Genomic DNA, 20,156 nt, shown 5'->3' with positions numbered 1-20,156 from the left:
TCTGAAGGTCGACACCTTAAAACACTGTTAATGTGCTTTATATCCAGCTTCATCACCAGGTGAAAAAGAAGTAAATAAACAATAGGAAGAAGAATTGTCCATGTCTGTGCGTAAATGTGCTGTCACATACCACTGTGTTGTTGTGGTGACATTATACAAATCCTTCCCAGATCAAAAGGTCAAGTCGTTCGTTCAGTCCGTTGCTGCCTCTCCGTCCGTGTTGGTGTCAGCATGTCTGACCTCCAGGGGATAGAGAGGCTGACCCCAACCTGACCCAGCTCTCGCTTTAGCCACGGAGCCCGGGATGCCTCGGAATGGCTTACCCATGTCAACACAAATAAGGGGAGCCACCGCCTACCACGGCTGGTTGGGCCATTGGGTGTAAAATATGGCCCCAAAATACAGATACACAGCTCACTTAAACTCCCCCAAGAGAGGAAGTAGGGGGAAGATAGTCACCATGTAGAAAAAAAGATACATTTCCCGCAGGGAGGTGAGGCAAATAGGTCCAGTCAGTGGAAGAAATAAGCACAGTGAAAGCCACTTTAACGCCTAATACCGGCGTAAACTTAGCTCACACTGAATGTTTTATGAAGACACTTTTACATCTTAATGTGGAACACTTCCATCCTTCTACCATTAAAAAGTAGAGCGAGAGAAACAGGAAGGAGTTACTGAGGCATCGCTGATACGCTGTTCTTTTCTGGCCAGCAGTGCTGAGTGCCTGTCGTGTGGTGTCATCCTCCCCAGAGACGAGCTCTGAATCAGGAGGACACTGAAAGCACATGCTGGGTACATTCTGGTGCTTTCAGCGCCTTACAACTCGTCTAAACATCTTTTGCTCACTCCCTTTTTATCCCTTTCTTCCACCTTCTATCTGCCTCCCCCCTCTCTCACCCTTCAGACTTTGACTGCAGCGACCCTCTGGGAATGGAATCGGGGGAGATAACATCGGACCAAATCATGGCTTCATCCCAGTACAACCCCAGCTGGTCCCCAGAGCGCTCCAGACTGCACTACTATGAAAACGCGTGGACACCGGCTGAAGACTCAAACAAAGAGTGGATACAGGTACAACCTTACTTTGCAGGATTGAATTATTATAGATTTTTTTTGCGAGCTAAATCAACTACTACTGAGGAAAGGTAGAAAGTATTTGAACAGTCCACTGTGGAAGACTGCCTGCAGTATGTTTTTTGGAGGTGAGTCACAAACTGAGGGTGTATGCACAGTAGGAGTGTTCGTGTTTGTCCTTCAGTCTCCGGAGCTGTTGTCTCCCCACAACGCTTTGACGAGAACCCAACAATGTGGATGATGAATGTCACCCACACTGATGGACCTCTGGGTGGTCAGAGTTCACGCCTCACAGAAATTGCCAGTGTCCACTCTCTCTGTCATTGTCTGCCTGTCTCTGTGTGTCTCTCCTCTGTCTTCCCGTCATACCTGACAACTTTCCCTTTCCTTGATAACGGAGTCCACCTCCAGAGAGGCTGGGATTTAGTCCAGGCATCCTGCCTAGCCACACACACATCAGCTGTGTCATACTTTTCCGTCTTTCTTTCGGCTTATCTCATCATCACCCTCCAGGGATTCTTTGGGAAGATTAAGGATTTAGATCTTCCTCAGATGGGGATAAGTCCCATATTCCAAGTCCAACCACAGTGCAGCCCCCCACCACCACCGCCACCTCCAGTGACACAACCACCATAGCTCTACTCGTGGTTTGCACAATGTTTGATTTATTAGCAGAAAGCCTCCAGGCCTTGTAAATGCCCAGACTGTTTTTCTTCTTCTACTGTTGTTCCACAGTTTTTGCTTCATCGTTGAAAAGTTTTGGCCCCTGCATATTCCTCAAGGGATGAATAATAGAGCTGACCCAAAGCCAAATATTTGCTTGGGGAGGGCCATAAGCAAGCTTTTCCTTTTATTATAGCAATGAAAATATTGTCCTTGGGGCCCCCCATTGCTCCTTTGGACTAATTTAATCAGTGTGTGAGCGTGTGTGTGTGGGTTCACATGCATTCTCCCGTGCTTGTGTGCGTTCTTGACTTTGTGGGTGAGTAAGAAGGTCTGGCTGGGTCCTTATCGTCCTGTAGAGGAACCCAGCATGTGTCTGAGTGGATCAGGATTCATGGCCTCCCTAAACACTTTTCCAGTAGTTGTCTCGTACACTTACATAAAAGCATTTGTCTCTCTAAAAGCAAAGTCCATGTTCATACTTGTCTCCACTCGTCCTTTTGTCAGTGGCAATTACAAGCCGTCACAATGATTTGTTGCCACTCAGGACTCTCCCTGCTGCAGTATTGATCATATTGAGGATTCGATTTGGTAGTGACATTTGGATTTTAAAGGGGTTGTGCAATAACGGCGTGCTGATCCCTCAATACTAATCAGTTCAAAATACTGAACTGGACTCTTTTTTAATTCAAACTCAGAGAAAGAGCCAAGTCTCTGTTCGTCACATAATTTATGTTTTCCAAGGAGTGTGATGCTCTTGCGCAGAGCACTCTGAGACGCCCAATTATCACAAGTGGTATTAAAAGAGGCGAATTCTTCATTCCTCTTTCATCATGCTTGTCCGTGGTGCAACAAGCTCTGGCCCCCTCACAGCACGTACAAGTCATCTCAGTCTGCTGTTACATGCATAGTAATCAATTCATTATTTATTTCATTATCATTCCCCATCTGCAGTATGAGGCCCACAGTTTTATTATTCATGACAGCTGGCCTTTTGAATCCTGGGCATTTTCTTCTTTCTTGTGCTGAACATAATCCAGATTTGCCATCCATTTTAATGCTGCCTTATTCTGATGCATGCAGAGGAGGAGGGCAAGATACCAGAGTGTGTGCACTCTTCTCTGGGTAATTAGATTGGTGTGGTGTGGCTCAGCAATGAGTGCTGGGTTAGCCAGGTCATTAATCGGCCCTTTGGTGAACACTGAGATAGACAGATGTCCTTTGAGGGGGTTGAAGAGGGAGTAATAAAAAGAGGCTGTAATCCCTTAGAACAGGATATCATTTTTTCCCTTGTTCCTTTCAGATCTGCTCATTTTCACTCCTCTTTTTTGCCCTTGTTTTCCTCATTCCTCTTGAAAATTCGGGTTTACAGATCGACATCAAGGCGAAGGGAGATTTGTGCATATTATCTGACTGCATGAGCCATGGCTTTCTTTGAAGCATAAGAGGATAAACAGTGGGGTTATAGTGAAAATAAATGAGGGTACAGCCCCCTCGCAGACTACCCAGTTTATGGACTGATCCTTGCTTTATGAACTCAGTCCACAAGGATACCTGAGCAACGCATAATATTGCTGAGGAAGAACCTTAGTCTGCACAATATGTTTGTCTCTAAGAGGAAGGTTTATGATTTCAGACTCGCAGGTCACAGCCCGAGAACTTACTGTTCCTCTTGGACCGTGACAGGGCAAATTGCTGAGAAGCTGATACATTGTAGAACAGCTTTGTCAAATATGTCAGTGGAAGGATCTGATGGCCGCCGTGAGCCACAGCAGCACCGATGAAGCAATAAAAGCAAGACTGGATCCCAGTCAGGAAGCCTCCATTGATTGCACATATACAAAACATGAATAATTTACACTGTCTTGGAGAGAACCAGACTGTCAATACCTGAAAGCCTCTTTATTGTGCATCACATCATGGTACGGTTCATATATCTCATACACCAGGACTAGGTTATAGTTTTTGATCCTAATAGGCTTCACTTCATTTGTGCTCTCCATTTCTATGATATAGTTGCAATGGCTCCTGCCATTATCTCCAATCTTCTTGCCATGATGAATTGTCCCCGACAACTTCATCAGTATTTGTCAGTCCCTATAACAGAAAGTGTTTAATCATGAGTAGACACAGTGAGCTCCTTTACTCTTGCAATCTTGCCTTAGGGGTAGAGGTAAAGTCAACCATTTGCGGAGAAACTTATAACAAGGAGTTAGGGACGGAGGGGTTAGGGGGGGGCATGTCCCACTTTAACCATATTTCCTCTGAATCTGTAAGGTAAACAACACTGTGAAACCTGGGCCACTTAGCAAAGATAACAGGTTGACTTCCACCGCCCGACCAAACAAACAACCACTAATTGTACACTTCCTCGACAAAATCACCAGTCTGGCAACTGCAGCGTTTCCCTTTTCTGCAGCCGCAAGTGGCGAGGGAAGTTTGGATTATAAAACGGCACTGGCTTCTATATCCTGTTTTCCCTTCTCATCCAAATGTGCTTTCAATTACCCCAGGTCAAAGCGCCACAGAAATACCCCCTTTACTGCCATTGTCTCTGTCTTCGCTTTCTGTCCCGAGTCCAGGGGTTCCCGCCGAGTTGATGAGTAATTATGATATGGACCAGTAATTAACAGCCGCTTCTCAGTTGATGAAGTGCAAGAAGTGAGGAGCATGCGGCTGCCGGTGAGATCATCACCGTGCCGCACAACTGGAAACAATGGATGCTGTCTGTGCCTCGCTGCTCACAGGCCTCGCTCTCAATTGGAAAATCAATGTGAGGATAGAGATCCACAGTTGAGTGGAGTAGCCCAAAAGTGGGACTAGAAATCGAAACATGAGGGATGGCATGATGTAATGAAATGAAACAGTGCTGCATAAGTACCCCTAGACACAAACTCAGCTCAGCCGTAATCAGTGTCATTTTCAGTGTCTGCGCTGGAGACAGGGAAAATGCCTGAAAGCCTGGGAGTCGCTCGTCATCAGTAAATGGAGCTCTTTAGCTTTATATCCAGGGATGGGGTCATCGTGCAGCTTCCAGACGTGACATACCTACAGGTCGCCCTCGTTTCCCTCCTGATCCCCGTGTCATGGTTTCATAATCATAACTCAAAGTGTTAGTCATGTGTGTGGGGTAAGGATGGGACTGATCCCATCTTAACTGAGTTAAGAGTCTTTAAGGTGATTCACACAGAAGGGAACTGTAACACCACTGTTAGGAACCCTTCCTTTAAAAGCTGGGACTTAAGCGATTAATCATGCAACAGTACTTACCCAACCGGGGGAGCACTTCACTCATGGCAAACTGGACCTTTTATTTGATTATATCTTTCACCCTACATATACGTCCCTCTTTGTCAGGAAAAGAGATGATCAGCGCATAGGAAGACATGCATAATTTAATGCCACCAAAGAGGTGTCGAGGGGCTAAAAATAAAGTGTAATTGCGTCAGGTGAATATTGTGATAAATGGAGGGTCGTAGTGGAGCTCATAGGTCCTGCAGCATCAGAGTAATAGAATTTTTATGAAAGGAGAATTAATTACACTCTCAGGTAATGGAGCTATTCCTAAAACGCTCAAACTACCAACAACGAGGTAGTGGAGTGAGTTCTGAATGTCTCTCGAACTGCATTGTAGAGTAGCTGTGTTTATAGCTGCCTTCTGGCACGCACTGAATTGTAGACAATCTCCTGGCATTCTTATGAGGGGATGTACGTGAGAATTCAAATGTCCGAGTTAGCGGCTCCAGATTTCCTCTGGCAAGCCCCTTAGTAAAAACTCAAAATGAGCCTCAATTGATACATTATGTCCTGCCTTTGCATGCTGCATAACCCCTTACCAGAATGCTCCGGAGATCTCTGTGCTGTTGTGAACAAGGTGAACTCCGGAGAAACAAATTCTGCGGAGATTCTCTGGAGTTCATGTCCTGACACGGCTAAAGTCAGCTCAGAAAGAAATGTGCTTCCCCTTATTACCATAGAAATTACATTTTAATCAGATTTTATTTGTAAAACAACAGGTGGATGCAGGTTTTTATGCATTTATGTGATGGCCCGGGATGATCCCAGCCTGTCAATCTCCAAACAGCTGCTCTTTGACTTTAGAACACAGAGGAGCGCTCAATCCTTTCTCACCCTCAGCATTTCTCTCGCTGTTGTTTTTGGTGAGGGAAAACTAATACATTCATTCCCCAGAGGCCTTGGTTATTCACTCAGCAGCCCACACACATCTCTCTCTCTCTCTCTCTCTCTCTCTCTCTCTCTCTCTCTCTCTCTCTCTCTCTCTCTCTCTCTCTCTCTCTCGCCTCAGTTAGAAGCAGAGAAATGGATGGGGGGAAAAAAGTATTCGGTAAATTTCTTTCACTCTGAGAACGATTCGCTGCTGCATACAACTTCTTGGAAACTCAATTATAAGGCAATCAAGCAGTGAGAGATAGAGCCCTTGAGCCTTTGCTATCCCCCCCACAGCCACATGTCTCCTCTCTACACCCACCTAACAATGACTATGCTTTAACCTCAAATACATATAATTTGGCCTTTGCTGCACATCTGAGTCATACAGCAGAGAGACAATACACTAAGCTCCAGGGTGGCGTCATGATCACTCCCACAAATGCCACTTGTGCTGAGGAATAAGCATATTTTTTTAGATGTGTACAAACACATGAAAATACATCCACTGTCTGTCTCTCTTCATAATGTTACCCCACATTAACACACATACTGATGGCTCAGTCGAATGCCTGACGTGGATTTCAGTTAGCTGATAATTGCAAGCACACCTGACATTACAAGCCTGAGCTCGTCTAATTCTTTTGCTGCTTTTCTGGTTTCATTAGTCTGTGAAAACGACTGGAGCCATGTACAGTGGCTGGTGTGAGTCAAGAGACTTTGAGTCATCAGTTTGCCTCACAACAGGAAAGCAGAGAACACCCAAAACGCACACACACACACTGATACAGAGTCAAACATATTTTGGACTGAGCTGGAGCAGGAGACAAGAAGACGTTGAAGTCGTGCCCACATATCAGCATGCCACTGCTTTATGATTTCTGATCCTGTCTGGAAGGTCTATGGCTCCAAGAGTTTGTTTGTGTCCCTCTAGATTTGAGTTACCATGATTCAGCATACCCAAAACGTATAATTTGCTCTGTCTATAGGTGGGATTGAGTCCGAACACGCTTGTAGGAGAATAACAATATAGTGAATGTGGATTTATTCTGTTGGATCAGCAAAGTCTGGAAATGCAACATGCCCCTGCAGATGCTAGATTAGGAGTCATAAATCTAACCTTCAGTGCAGTGATTACATCACCCATTAGGCATGATTCAGCCTTTCAGGGTTTGATAGTTTATCATCTGAGCGGCCTATATTTACCCAAGACCCGCTGCACGCTATGTGCAATTTCTAATTGTTGGTTATTGGTTAATGTATATAGGTCATGTTGTGCTGTTCATGGCTGCAGGATAAAAAGGAGTCCCGCCAGTAATCATTATCTGGTCCTGTTTGTTTTCACTGCGGTCTCTGCGGTGTGGGATGGACTGCGCTTTACATCCAAGCATCCTGGCAGCACGTCTTCTCTCCCTGACCCGCGTAACCTCAGTCTGTTAGCGCAGCCTCTGCCTCGTTCCTCTGCCTCTAACAAGCAGCCATTAATAAATCATGCTTCGCCCGTTACACATGCCCTGTTAGCAGCCCTTGTCTGTGAAATGGATCTCGTCTGTACACTCCTTCACTGGAGACCCCACTGTTCTGTCCATCACATATCTTCCAAGGCATCAATGTCAACGGCCAGCTACACCTTCCAACCCTCTTCCGTCCATCTATCCCTCGCACTCTGAAGACCTTTGTCCTCGTGTCCACAGATGAACCTGATGCCACTTTTGGACTTGTGTAAAAGATTTTCAAAAATTCAGATAATTCAGTTTTCCTTCAGGATCTCTTTGATTTGCAGGACCTTAAAGCTCCTGACTACAAAGTGATGTGTATAAGGGCATCTAAAAAAGAAGTCTGAAAAGAAAGTTACCACTCATCAGATGAAATCCTTTTGGCTCAAAATATTGATTAAAGTCTGACATCACTCTAACCCTCTTCAAATCAGCCATATTTCAGTGCGCTCATGTCCTGAGATTGTTCCGGTCTGAGCACCCATGAGTGTTCCCAATTAGTCCCGCCACTCATTTCATCCCCAGAGGTTCCTCCTCCCCATTACATCTAATGAGATCCTTTCAGAAAAACATCCCAAGGCCAAATCTACCTATTAGGTGAGCCTTTTTAGTAAGCCCCATCAACATTGGTCCAGATTGGAAATTGGTAAGACTGGCTCTTTGATCGCAGCTGTTAAAGACTTTTCTGCACTACTATAAGCAAGCAGAGGTCTCACTGCCATCCACTGTGCTTTCCCTTTCCAGTGCGGGCACATACTGTACAGATATTTACCCAACAGAGAGGAATTCAGCTCGTGTGTTATTAAATGGGAACCATCTGAAGCTGACAGGATTTGATTTTGTCTCTATTTGTGGACCCAAAAGAAATCTGGGACTTACTGTTAAGCCCATTGAGCCTGTAGTCAGGAACAAAAGTATTCTGTCTTTATATGAGACAGTCTTTGTGAGTCTCCATCCATCCACATCCTTCGAGTAGCCAAGAGACAGTGAGAGAAAAGCATGGGGGAACCTCATTTATTGCTACCATCTGTTTATCTCTTTTTACTTCTGGAAGTGGATTTGAGGAGCAGGAATGACCAGCGCTCTGTGGCATGCAGATGTTCCTTCCCTGCTCTTTGCTCCGAGTCATTACGTGTGGTAAAGTGCTGTATATGAGGTTGGCAGACGAAGCTAGCGCCTCCGACTGTATGGTTTTAACATGCCAGAGCTGTACTGGAGGCAGATCAACCTGGCTTTGATTTTGTCAAATATGTGCACGCTACTGGCTCTGTCTGCTCGCACCCGCATGAAGGATTTCACTGTTGTCGCTGTCGTTACACACCCTTGCAGATGCACATACCGATGGTATCCCCCTGAGTCGATTCAGTAATCTACTCAAGACTCTGGTCGCCATCCATCACGGCCTGAGCCCATCTCACGTCAACATCAAAGGCCTTGTCTCTCATCATGATCTTGGAAACCCGCTCCACCGACACCCCGGCTTTTTCGTGATTCGCCGTTTTAGCGGAGCCTGCATGCAACACCATTACACCTCATTAATGTCAGCTCAGCCTGTCAGCGGCAGTGTTAACGCTTGTTAAAATTAAGCACACTGCTTCATATGCTGAGGAGTTAGCATTCTTTGACGGGCTTTAAGTTTCACATCACACCCTCTTTTTTCCTCAAAGTTATGGATGAATGGATGGTACGGGGGGGTTAAGTAGCCTCCACAGAGGTCAGGAGGAAGACAATTTGTTGTTGTTGGTGGCTAGTGTGTCCCAAATATTAACTGACCGATCCTCCTTGCTCCGAGCCACGCCCTTAAAGTCGCAATGGGGTCAGACAAGACATAGACAGCAAAGAAAAGTGATATGCAGACGGAGTGTGTGTTTGTGTTTTCTTTGGCAATGATGGACATGAACAAAGCATGATGGCTGTAAGACACTATGCTGCTCCAACAGGTCTAATGCAAATCAATACATTTCTCTGGTCAGCATCGTCTCTAAATGTTTAACACACACACACGTTAAAGTATATACATGCCACGACAGAACCGACTCTCATTCACGTGCCTCTCTGAACCCACCGACTGCGGCTGCCTCCTTGTGAAAATACATAAGCCCTCCATTAATGCTGCGCAGTTCATGATTACTTTATAAAGCACTGCATGTTTAAAAATCCCAACATTTGATATTCAGTGTGGATCTCTCTTTCCTCCTGGCCGATTTTGATAATGTGATTGTAGAAACCGTTTTATTCAACATTCACTTTTATCCAATAAGCTCTTGTCTCCCATCTCAGGAAATTAGATTGTCATCCTGTGTCTCTTTCATTAATGTGACTATCATTTCATAGCTGTTTATTAAATTCCAGGTAGCAGACTATGGCCAGAGGTGATTCTAATAGAGAGGGGGTTATATTTATACCTCTCCAGCTTGTCGGTGCATTATTAATACAAACTGCACTGAAAGCCTCTTCTCCCAAAATTATTCATGTATCTGAGCCGGAAAGGAGCATTTTATTTCAGCGGTATATGCTCCAGTATGTTGCGCTGAAGGGGAATCTTGGCTTCCAAGATTCACAGCTACTGTGAATTTTTCTCACAATAGATTATATGCAAAGTCATTTTCACAGCATTTGCTCAGCTTATGTATCTTTTCTTTTGCCCTCCACAGGTGGATCTTGGGTTCTTGCGGTTTGTCTCGGCCATCGGCACAGAAGGCGCCATTTCCCAGGAGACCCAGAGGGTTTACTTTGTCAAGTCGTACAAGGTGGACGTCAGCTCTAATGGAGAGGACTGGATCACTTTGAAGGAAGGCTCCAAACAAAAGGTAGGCGACCGATAAATACTTTATTTTTGTTTATACCTGAGCAGTAACTATGTCATTAAACAAGGCTACACGTGTACTGCACTTAGAATATCCCAACCCAATGTAGCAACCAGCTGAATTGAATTGCGGTCTGCTCCAAGTTGCCTTTGAACGCAACAAAAGGGAAAATACTCAGCATTATGTACTTGTCTCTGTCTCCCAACATGCAATTATATGCTTTGCTCGGTATGGTAATATACACACCATCTGTGTAAGTAAATAGTATTTACAGCAAAGACTGCGGCGCTCATACGTCTCTGCAGTAGGCGCAGGGAGGATTGTGTAAAGAATGTAGCCACCGTTTTATGTCAGGCTCCCGTCAACTTGTAAAAGACTCAAGGTTGACAAAAGACTTGACAAACAAGGGTTAAAGGGGAGAGGGAGAGACAGAAACAGGAGAGTCTGTCATGTTTGAGCAGCTGGTAGAGGTGGGTCCAGGAGGGGAAAGGGGAGAAAGGACGGGAGGGATGGCATGCTTGACTGGAGAGCGACAGGCTATAACCATCGATTGCTGATCAGCCTGTCAAAAAGACCGGGTTTTGTCCATCTGGAGGTAAACAAACCCTCCACTGTGGGTGTCCGTGGGGGTCAGGGAGGCAATGTGTGTGTGTCTGACAGTCCTCAGGTTGTGTGACATGTAAATACCACAATGTGTTTTTTGAGTGCCAGGCCGCATGTGGAACAAAAATAAGTTCTCAACGGCAACAGAACCTCCAAACAAGCGTCTTTGCGCTGCAGTGTACACATACCCAAGGCCTGATTCTTTTATGGTCCCTCCAAAGTACACAAGTTGCTTCTGTAAAGTGGTGGCTTACGGGTGCCATGGTAAGCCCCGCCAGTGTTTTCCGGACTCTAAAGTGCTTTTGTGCGTAGGGGCACCATTTGCTACATGCTGATCTTGCAGTTTGGCGTCTAAACGCAGCTCTGAGAAAAAGCTACTTTACAGTTAGAGAGGGGAGAAGAGACCCAGCGTAACATGCTCTACAAGTATTGCTCAAGGTTACAGAGGGATAAACTAGTTGTAAAGACCAAAGGGTCAGCCCTGTTGTTTTTTTTTGTTCATCCTAGATTAGCTGAACCTCTATCTTTTTATCTTTCTCTTCATTGTGCTACTCTCCGCTGGATTCCTCTCTTGCCCAAAGCAAGGTCAGGAGGTCACATGGTCACCGGTGTTATTCAATTACCCAGAATGAACCGTGATGGACTGCGGGGAGTTGCTTAGCTGGGTGGCCTGCCTCTTCGTATGGTACTAGCAAACTGTCAACTGACCCCAGGGGAGAACAGCGGCATCTCTGACCTTTAAACAAGACGCTTGCAGTAAAATGTCCGCCAGAACTGGAACCGTGGGGACACAGAGAGGGCATCTTGAGCCAATCTGGTCTCGTCAATGTTACATTTAACTGCCTCGGGTTTCACAGTCACACACCGTGGCGTGTTTGTGCTGCTGCATGTGGTGCAAGAGGAAGTGCCGGAAATGTCAGGAGTGACAGGGAAGCTATTTATCAGTCAGCGAAGCCAACCTTCAGACGGCTTTATGGGATATTTGTCTGTTATAGAAAGGGTTTTCTTACACATTCTTGCACCAGTAAAGTAAAATGATCCCTTTTAAAGTAATATTTAGATTTTCACTTCTCGTTCCTATGTCAGTACGTTGTCTAAACGAAGATTAAGGCCAATCACTCAGCTCCAGTTATAAATCTCAACACTTGAACATGAATGTGAATCTTTTTTCGGTTCTTTATTCTGTGCCAAGGTCTCACACAAATTTCCAGCCTGCATCTCAACTCAACATGTTCTGTCAACAACTTTCTTTTTCTCCGCCTCTATCACAGGTTTTCCAAGGCAACACCAACCCAAAAGACGTTGCCAAGACAATGCTGCCTAAACCCACGCTGACACGCTTCATACGGATCCGTCCAGTTACCTGGGAAACAGGCATCGCGCTGCGCTTCGAGGTGTACGGATGTAAGATATCAGGTTGGTGTTGCTGCGATTTCCTGCTGATCCACATGCATACACACAGGTACAAACACACGTAGATCTCAGCCCTATGTTTGCATAAAGCAGCCGTGGAAAACAAACTCCGATTAGATACAGAACTGTTTTAAAATGCAATAGTCAGACGATACCACTGACTTTGTTTATGATATATGTCCGTTCAGCTCTGCTCACATTGCAGCTTAGTTGGTATGTCCCATCCTACCCCCAGTTGCACAAACACCTCTCTTCTTATAGGACGAAGCTCTATTTCTGTGCGAGTCCTCCTCCAAGGCTGAGGCAGGCTGCTGCATAATAGAGCAGTGGCACATGAGGGAGGATTACCTATTTATGCTACCCCATGTTTAGATGTAGCTCATTCAATATAAATGGAGCCAACAGCTGGAAGGCAGGGAGTGCTGGAACCGGGTGGGCTCTATGTGGTCCCATCCCTCCTGCTGATCTGGTCTCAGCCTCATCTTTAGCCACAGTCTGTCTTTTGCTCACAGTGCGTTGATTTTGGCAAAGCTTTTCTCATCCTCGCCTTTTTTGGGGGTTATTCATTGAGTGTGGTGTCTGTTTGTGCATATATGTATGCGTGTGGCTCACTTTCATATGGTTTTAGCTCATCTGACTGCATCTTTATGGCTCCATGAGCATGTGTATCGAATGCTAATTAGTGCGTGCCTGAATACTTGTGGACGTCAAACGAGGACAGAAAACACAGAAAGTATTCTTTTCAAATGTTGTTAGTTCAGGATGAAGCCTTGGATTAGATTTAGGGTCAGGATTAGACATAGTCAGCCAAACGTGCTCATTCGTCAAGTTTGTTGTGTTATCTCTTTGTGTGTGTAGTTGTGCATTACATACTGTGGATGTATCTTTTCATGCCGGAGCGCAGGGCACTGCGGGTACAGCAGGGCTGCAGCTGGGGCGAGTGTTTCAGGCACACGACCAGACCGCTGCGCAGATCATAAACACATCACAGGATCGAAGTCACCACAGGGCCTCCATGCTGACGTCAGCACCCCTGGGTGCTCTGAACACACTGCCAGCTCCACAGCATGGTAGCAGCACAGTGGGAGGGAGAGCAACTGAGAGGCTCTTGAAGGCTGCATGAACTCATTGACTCAGTCATTCCTACCTTAGGTTATGAATCTCTAATATCAGAACTTTAATGACAAACTTTTTTCTTGAAACTGCTGCCATAGTAGCAGCCTACACAGGGAGCTCTCTATATATAACAATTCAAAGTTGCATTATCTTTAAATGTCAAAACCACGATTAAGGCCGCAGAGGGGTGGAGGAGGTGTACCCAGACTGGTGCAAGATGCTTTTCCCTAAATCACCATGGTCCCATTCCCCTTGCTGATACAAACATCCACACATTAATAATAAAGATCCACCGCCCTGATGTTTGTAAATAAGCCTTGGTGTATAAATATCTGTGTTGAACCACTGATGCTCCACCCAAACCCTTAATGCGGCCCACATAGCCATGGATCAACATCCGTGCTTGCAGTCCACAAAAACACACATGTGTTTGTTCCTCTGGGTGTGTCACTACATGCGTGCCATCTCGGAAGCTGCTGTGATCGCAGCTGAAGTTGATTAACAGCCCCATATGAACCAGGGAGTTCACCGCAGTGCCTCAACTCAGATCAGCACCCATGCAAGCACGCACGCACACGCACACACACACACACACACACACACACACACAGACACACACACACACACACACACACACACACCTTTCTCTCATTTATTCCTTGTTCAAAGACAGTCAGCGTGCAGTTAGCTCTACTCTGCCAGAGGCCAGCTCCTGTGATCGCTCCCAAACAGACCTGGGCCAAAAACAGAAGAAGAAAAAGAGAGAAAAACCCTGAAAACAGTGGAGGGGCTAAACTGACGGCGTTTGTTCCTCGAGTTCTGATTTTCAAGAATGAAGGTCCAGAGGGTCCCACGGGTCTGCATACGAGCGGCTTTAGATAACCAGCAAGCGAGAAAGACAAGTCTGAATAAAGCCTTGTTCTCCAAATCTTTTCCCAGATGCAGCTACAAAATTGAGTCCCATCAGTGCTACAGTGCACACTTTGTCTCACAGAGACACAGGGGATGTAATAATGCCCAGATTTATTCCTCTGTGGGAGCCAGATAGTAAATATGTTATTGCTTACCCGAGGTCCCTGACTCACTGTCTTGGGACTGGGATTGAGTGCACGAGAAAAGTTAGTAAAAGAGGGAAGGGGGTTTTAGCCCTAACACAAGCTGTCAAGTGTCCGACGTCTGGTCGTAGTTACAACACACAAACATTTGTAAACTCCAGTATTTTCAATTTGGATAGAAGCAGAAAAACATTGCAACCAGTCAACGAATGCTGGAATACTTTACTCCTGGAGGTGTTTCAGAATTACATTGTTTTATTGAGATTCATATTCAAGTTATGCTACCCAAAACTATGAAGCCTATTCAAAGACTGCTAGTGTTTACATGAATGTCTTCATGTCTTTACACAAGTAATCCAGTCACAATACACAACAGTGTAGGCTATTTAACTGAAACCTTTATTATTGTTCCTCCCTACCTTTAAAGCAGTCTGGCAGTCACTTAAAATCCTTCAATTTAAGTTTTGGATTTTGTTTTATTTAAACTAGCACTGGTGCAAAGAAATCCTAGTTATAGTGTTGGGTTGTTGTCCTGGATGAAACATATTCTAGTCGTATCTCCCCCACCTTCTCTGGAGTGCAAAACAAATCTCATGTTTAAGCATGCAAATAGCTACAGTCTGTATCAACAGGTTGTTATTTTAATTCACCGTTTTGTATGAAGGGATGTCCATGAACAGTAAAGGGTGAGGAATGAAGGACAAAATGGCCTTCTCCCTCAGGAAACAAATCCGGATTGATCTTAAGACGCTAAAACCTATAGAGGGTTAATATATATAAGATCATAGACATGGAACAAAAGGAGGAGAAGAAAGTGGACAGAAAACAACAAGGTGTTAAAAGGCAGTCGCACAGATGCTGACAGCTGCGGCGTAGAAGGTAGATGACTGCAGCTGCAGATAAAACACAAAGAGAATGTGTTTTTGTGTGTGAGTATATGTGAGTCCATAGAGGGAGGAGGGGGTGGATGAGGGAGATGAAAAGAAAAGGCGCTCCCAGTATGCAGGAGGTGGAAGCACCAACCGAGAGGAGGGTTTTAATTGGCTGCCTGGAGACAAGTGCTTCAGGCGGAGGAATTAGTATGCATGAGATCTGCAGACAGAGGGAGAAAGAGTACGGAGGGAGAGATCACAGTAACATCACAATGAGTTTAGGAAATTGTTCTCCTCACTTTCACTGTCCCACTTGCTACTACATAAACCTCAAATTCACCAAACTTGACTTGTAGCTTAGTAATTTATGTTCAACATCAAGCCCTTGGATATAGATGAAGTCTGTAGTCGCTTGTACCTGTCATCTCAGCAGATTTTCATTGGTTTCTATCAAAATGCTAAGCACCTCTCGCTTTCCCTTTGTGTTTCAGAGTACCCGTGTGCGGGCATGCTGGGCATGGTGTCAGGCTTGATCCCCGACAACCAGATCACAGCGTCCTCCCACACAGACCGGAACTGGGTGCCAGAGAACGCTCGCCTGCTGACGAGCCGGACGGGGTGGACCCTGCTGCCCCAGCCCCAGCCCTTCACCAACGAATGGCTGCAGGTGGATCTCGGGGAGGAGAAGATCGTGAAGGGGTTAATCATCCAGGGGGGGAAGCACCGTGAGAACAAAGTCTTCATGAAGAAGTTCCGTCTCGGCTACAGCAATAACGGCTCTGAGTGGATGATGGTGCTCGACACCAATGGGAATAAGCCAAAGGTACGGGTTTCTTCTTTGCTTGTCGTTTGTGCTAAAACAATCTTGTAAAATACTGAGGGATGTCCAAAAGAATCCTCAAAGACTTCTTTATGTGTATGCAATGGTTCTTTAATGGGAATGGGTTGGGACTGATGGTTTGATAGGATATCGCTTTACCTTCTGGCTGTAGGCAAATGGTTCGAATACATACTTCTAAAAACTGGCTCACAGAAACATCGGAACATCAATTCCGATTTTGATGCATGTAGTCAATTTCCAGTGGAGCGTTGCGCCTGGCAGTTGTGACTCATTCAGCAGTCGTTCTGAGTCAATTTCAGCAGCGCTTTGAATCACATAAGGATAAGCATCTCATGTCTCGCAGAGTCCTTTCCTAGTTCTCCTCCTGCTTTGTATTCTGTGCGACTGTTCAACCCTTTCCGTGGATAGTGAAACCTCTCCAGGATGGGGGGGTGAAGAGAGGGAAGGGGAAAGACGAAAGGAACGACGAGAGCGAGGGAGGAAAGAGTGTGCAACATGGAGACGTGATCCAAGATTTATCTGCGGGCGACATTGCCTGCTCCGAGGACGCATGCCAACCGTTTTCACACAGAACCTGTATATACGAGCACATATACAGAAGCATGCGCACAACCCCAAGAAGAGCTACAACAGCCTGTCCCCAATTACAAGCGTCCCTGACAGGGCATAAATCTGATCCAGATGGGCTGATTGTTGATTTATGAAGGGAGTCAAGGGGATCCATATCCCCCTGTCCTAGTTAGCCGCCTCTCTCCCCTCGCCTGAGAGGTTCCCAGCATCTGAGGCACACCAGGCCCCTTCACGTGATCACACCCATTAATCCACTTCCATCAATCCTCTATCTCCTCCTTTGCTTTCTTCTCTCACACCCCACGTTCCCCTCTTTTCGACTCATTTATTCCTCCGCTCGAAGAGGATCTGAGGCGGAGTTGAAGAAACTGAAAGTTGCCTTTGACAGAGGAGTGGGCCACGCTGTCTCAGCCACGGGCCCCCTGCGCGAGTTGCCTAAGCTGCGCTTTAGATGTCAGCAAGATGAGAGCGATCTGGTCATCCTCTGTTCTTTCCCTTATTTCCAACAACAGAGCACATGCCACCCGTCCACCCATAGCTTTCAGAAGGCAGGAATAAGGCTGCTTCAGGGTATCTGCATTTAGAAAGCTGTATCGATCAAACACCCAGCACTGATGCTATCAAAATAATTACTCTTTTCCGCTCACACTTTCCTCTGTATCTTTGTCCTTCTTCCCTCCACCTGCAGATATTTGAAGGGAATAGTAACTACGACACTCCTGAGCTGAGGACAGTGGAGTCCCTGCTGACGCGTTTCATCAGAATATACCCAGAGAGGGCCACTCCTGCTGGCATGGGCTTGCGACTCGAGCTCCTGGGCTGTGAGATCGAAGGTAAGCTGGAACCCCAGTTAACATATGTACCGTAATCTGTTGCATGCTGTGTGTTCTATGCAAATGAAATGCAAGAAGCATTTCCTTCCTGTCGAACTGATTTCTCGTAAAGCTGAAATTATGTTTCTACCAATGGTGGCAAAGTACATGCATCCATCCATTATCTATAACGCATATCCTTTGATGGGAGGGGGGGCCTGGAGTTTTGGTTTTGACATTACCAACATCGGTGCTTAAGTTTTTTACATTTTTTGTCATTGTAATGCCAAAAAATAATAACTCAGCACATCCAATCACACACAACATGTATGTTCACATGTCATGACACGCATAAAGGTGAACCGTATATCATCCGGGCTTAATGACACCGCTGTAAGTGGCTTGCGCTCCATGTCTTCGCCACAGTTCAGGTTATTTAAAGATGTGTGTAAGGGCTCCCTGCGTTGAGCCCACAGCTGTCCAGCTCGTGCTCTTTATCTCTGCAAGGGACACTTGTCTTGTCTCCGCGTTACATCAAAGCCGCCCATATAGCTCGCCACTTCCAGAGGGGATCAAATGAAAGCCCACCTCGCCCAGTAGGATCATTGCAGCCTGGCCCCCATCGCACTCTTCCCAACCCGGACATGTCTTTCTTCGTTCAAAGGACCGCACACACTTTGCTATCTTTAAAATGACCCCTATTTTTCCCCCAGCTCTTTATCTGTCTCTCTCAAAGCTGATGTAGCGCACAAAAACAGCTCGGAGATGCAGAGCGCACTATAGCCCTAAGTGGATTTACATATTGGATTTCAGGGAGGCCCGTTCCTTCGTAAGCCTCATGGACTCCCACAGGGAGCTTTAGTCAGATGATAATGCTTGTTTTCAGTGTTAACACCAAACACACACATACTCACACAGACATATACACAGAGAGCAACCGCAATCACCTTGCCAAACATGTGGTTACAGGCATGTGTACACAATCACGCACACACAGGTGCTTTCACTAGTGTGTTCAAGTGTGTGTGTGTGTTTGTGTGTGTGTGCAAGGAGTCATGGTAAAAGGGCTAAATCCTCATTTCTGTGAGAGGCTCCCCTGACGCAACGCTGACCCCATCCCTGACCTTCCCCACCCTGACTCTGACAGGGGCTGATCTGCCCCATATTTCATCTTGCAGAGGGAGTGAGCGAGACTATCCCCTGGCACACATACAGACACACACTCACAATCTCTCATACACACAGATACTGTAAAAATACATTTTTCTGGCAGTTTGCCTCTATCTGTCTATCTGTGCTTTTCTCCTTATTCCACCGCTTCCCTCTAACTCTTTCCTCCCTCTGCACTGGGCAGCCTGTTCATTACTCAGTCAGTGTAAACACACACAAATACACACACGCACCGCAGGACGGCTGTGCGGCAGCGGAGTGTGGCATGCATCTAGGGCCATGGCCACATCCAAGTGTAACAAAGCCATAATGATAGGCCACTATGGCAGCCAGGGGCCCTGCCTATAGCCAATCCCGAGCCTTGTTTCTGCGTCATTCAGTTTCAGCCGCCCAAGCCTCAAGCACCAAGCCTTAGCTTGAGCTCTATTTATACACCCACATCTCCACAACCTGATAAAATGAGGGATGCTAATAGTTCAGGCCTCCATTAAAAACAGCGTGTTACTGTGAGCAGTGCCTGCTGAACCTATTTATACACATTTATTTTTTTCTTCGATTTTTTATCTTTATTTTCAACTTAAATCCAACTCAGCCTTTAAGACTGAATCTACACCCCTCCTTAAAACTCTTTGTATCCGGCATTGATCACACTTTTAGGATGACATCCTGTTTGTCTACAGAGCGTGTTTGAATACTTTTATTCTTTAGACAAACGTGTCATAAAATGAATGGTCTGACATATTTTTCCATCTAAATCTCAGGGTGTTATTTAATTTAAGAATAAGATCAGAAAGCACAAACCAGTAGGTGCTTGTTCAGCTCGTCCCCTCCAGCCCCTCCATTATTGTTTATGTTTAACCTGAAATCTAATCAATGCTCTCTGCTCTCTCGCTCCTTCACCTTCACAGCCCCTACGCTGCCGCCGACCACGATCGTCCCGCGCACCACTCCGTCAGACGAGTGTGACGACGACCAGGCGAACTGCCACAGCGGCACAGGTGATGACTACGACGTGACAGGTGCTAACATCGCCCTCATGAGACTGCAATCACCCCCACCCACCCACCCTCCACCCCTAACCCCCAACTCCAACCCCCAACTCCCTGCTCCTCCTTCTGCTTAAATGCTACCACCAGCTTCACTGCTCTCTGACACAGACAGATCTGATACTGCCACAGCTAAGCTGCCATACTGAGCACATTAACAAGGACACATGCATGCACGCATGAGCACCTTGGCATGTAGACGGATCTAACAGGAGACCATTATCATGCTTGCAACAGTCAATCAGTCAATCCAATTTTATTTATATTGTCCATATTCACAAATCACTATTTGCCTCAGAGGGCTTAACAATGTGTGCACCCTCTCCCCTAAAACCTCAACTAGACTGGGGAATAACTTCCAGAAAATACCTTTCAACAGGGGAGAGAAACACAGAGACCTCAGACAGAGGCTGCATGTAACGTAGAACAGCTGTCTGTGCACATCAACAAA

General features: G+C 45.9%; 1 protein-coding gene across 4 annotated transcripts in view; it reads left to right on the top strand.

The window, feature by feature from the left end:
- Window positions 1–20,156, top strand: part of nrp1a (neuropilin 1a) — a 77,010-nt gene that overhangs the window by 50,354 nt on the left and 6,500 nt on the right. For 3 of the 4 annotated variants that reach the window (XM_053412040.1, XM_053412039.1, XM_053412038.1), the window contains 6 exons: window positions 905–1,071; window positions 10,055–10,210; window positions 12,082–12,226; window positions 15,758–16,089; window positions 17,366–17,510; window positions 19,568–19,678. In XM_053412040.1, the coding sequence (XP_053268015.1) occupies window positions 905–1,071; window positions 10,055–10,210; window positions 12,082–12,226; window positions 15,758–16,089; window positions 17,366–17,510; window positions 19,568–19,678 (1,056 nt within the window). The remainder of the gene's footprint in view (window positions 1–904; window positions 1,072–10,054; window positions 10,211–12,081; window positions 12,227–15,757; window positions 16,090–17,365; window positions 17,511–19,567; window positions 19,679–20,156) is intronic. The other variant, XM_053412041.1, reaches the window with a different exon arrangement.

This window comes from Pleuronectes platessa, chromosome 20, assembly GCF_947347685.1.
Source record: "Pleuronectes platessa chromosome 20, fPlePla1.1, whole genome shotgun sequence".
Lineage (NCBI taxonomy): Eukaryota > Metazoa > Chordata > Actinopteri > Pleuronectiformes > Pleuronectidae > Pleuronectes > Pleuronectes platessa.
This window is presented reverse-complemented; position numbering and strand designations above follow the sequence as displayed.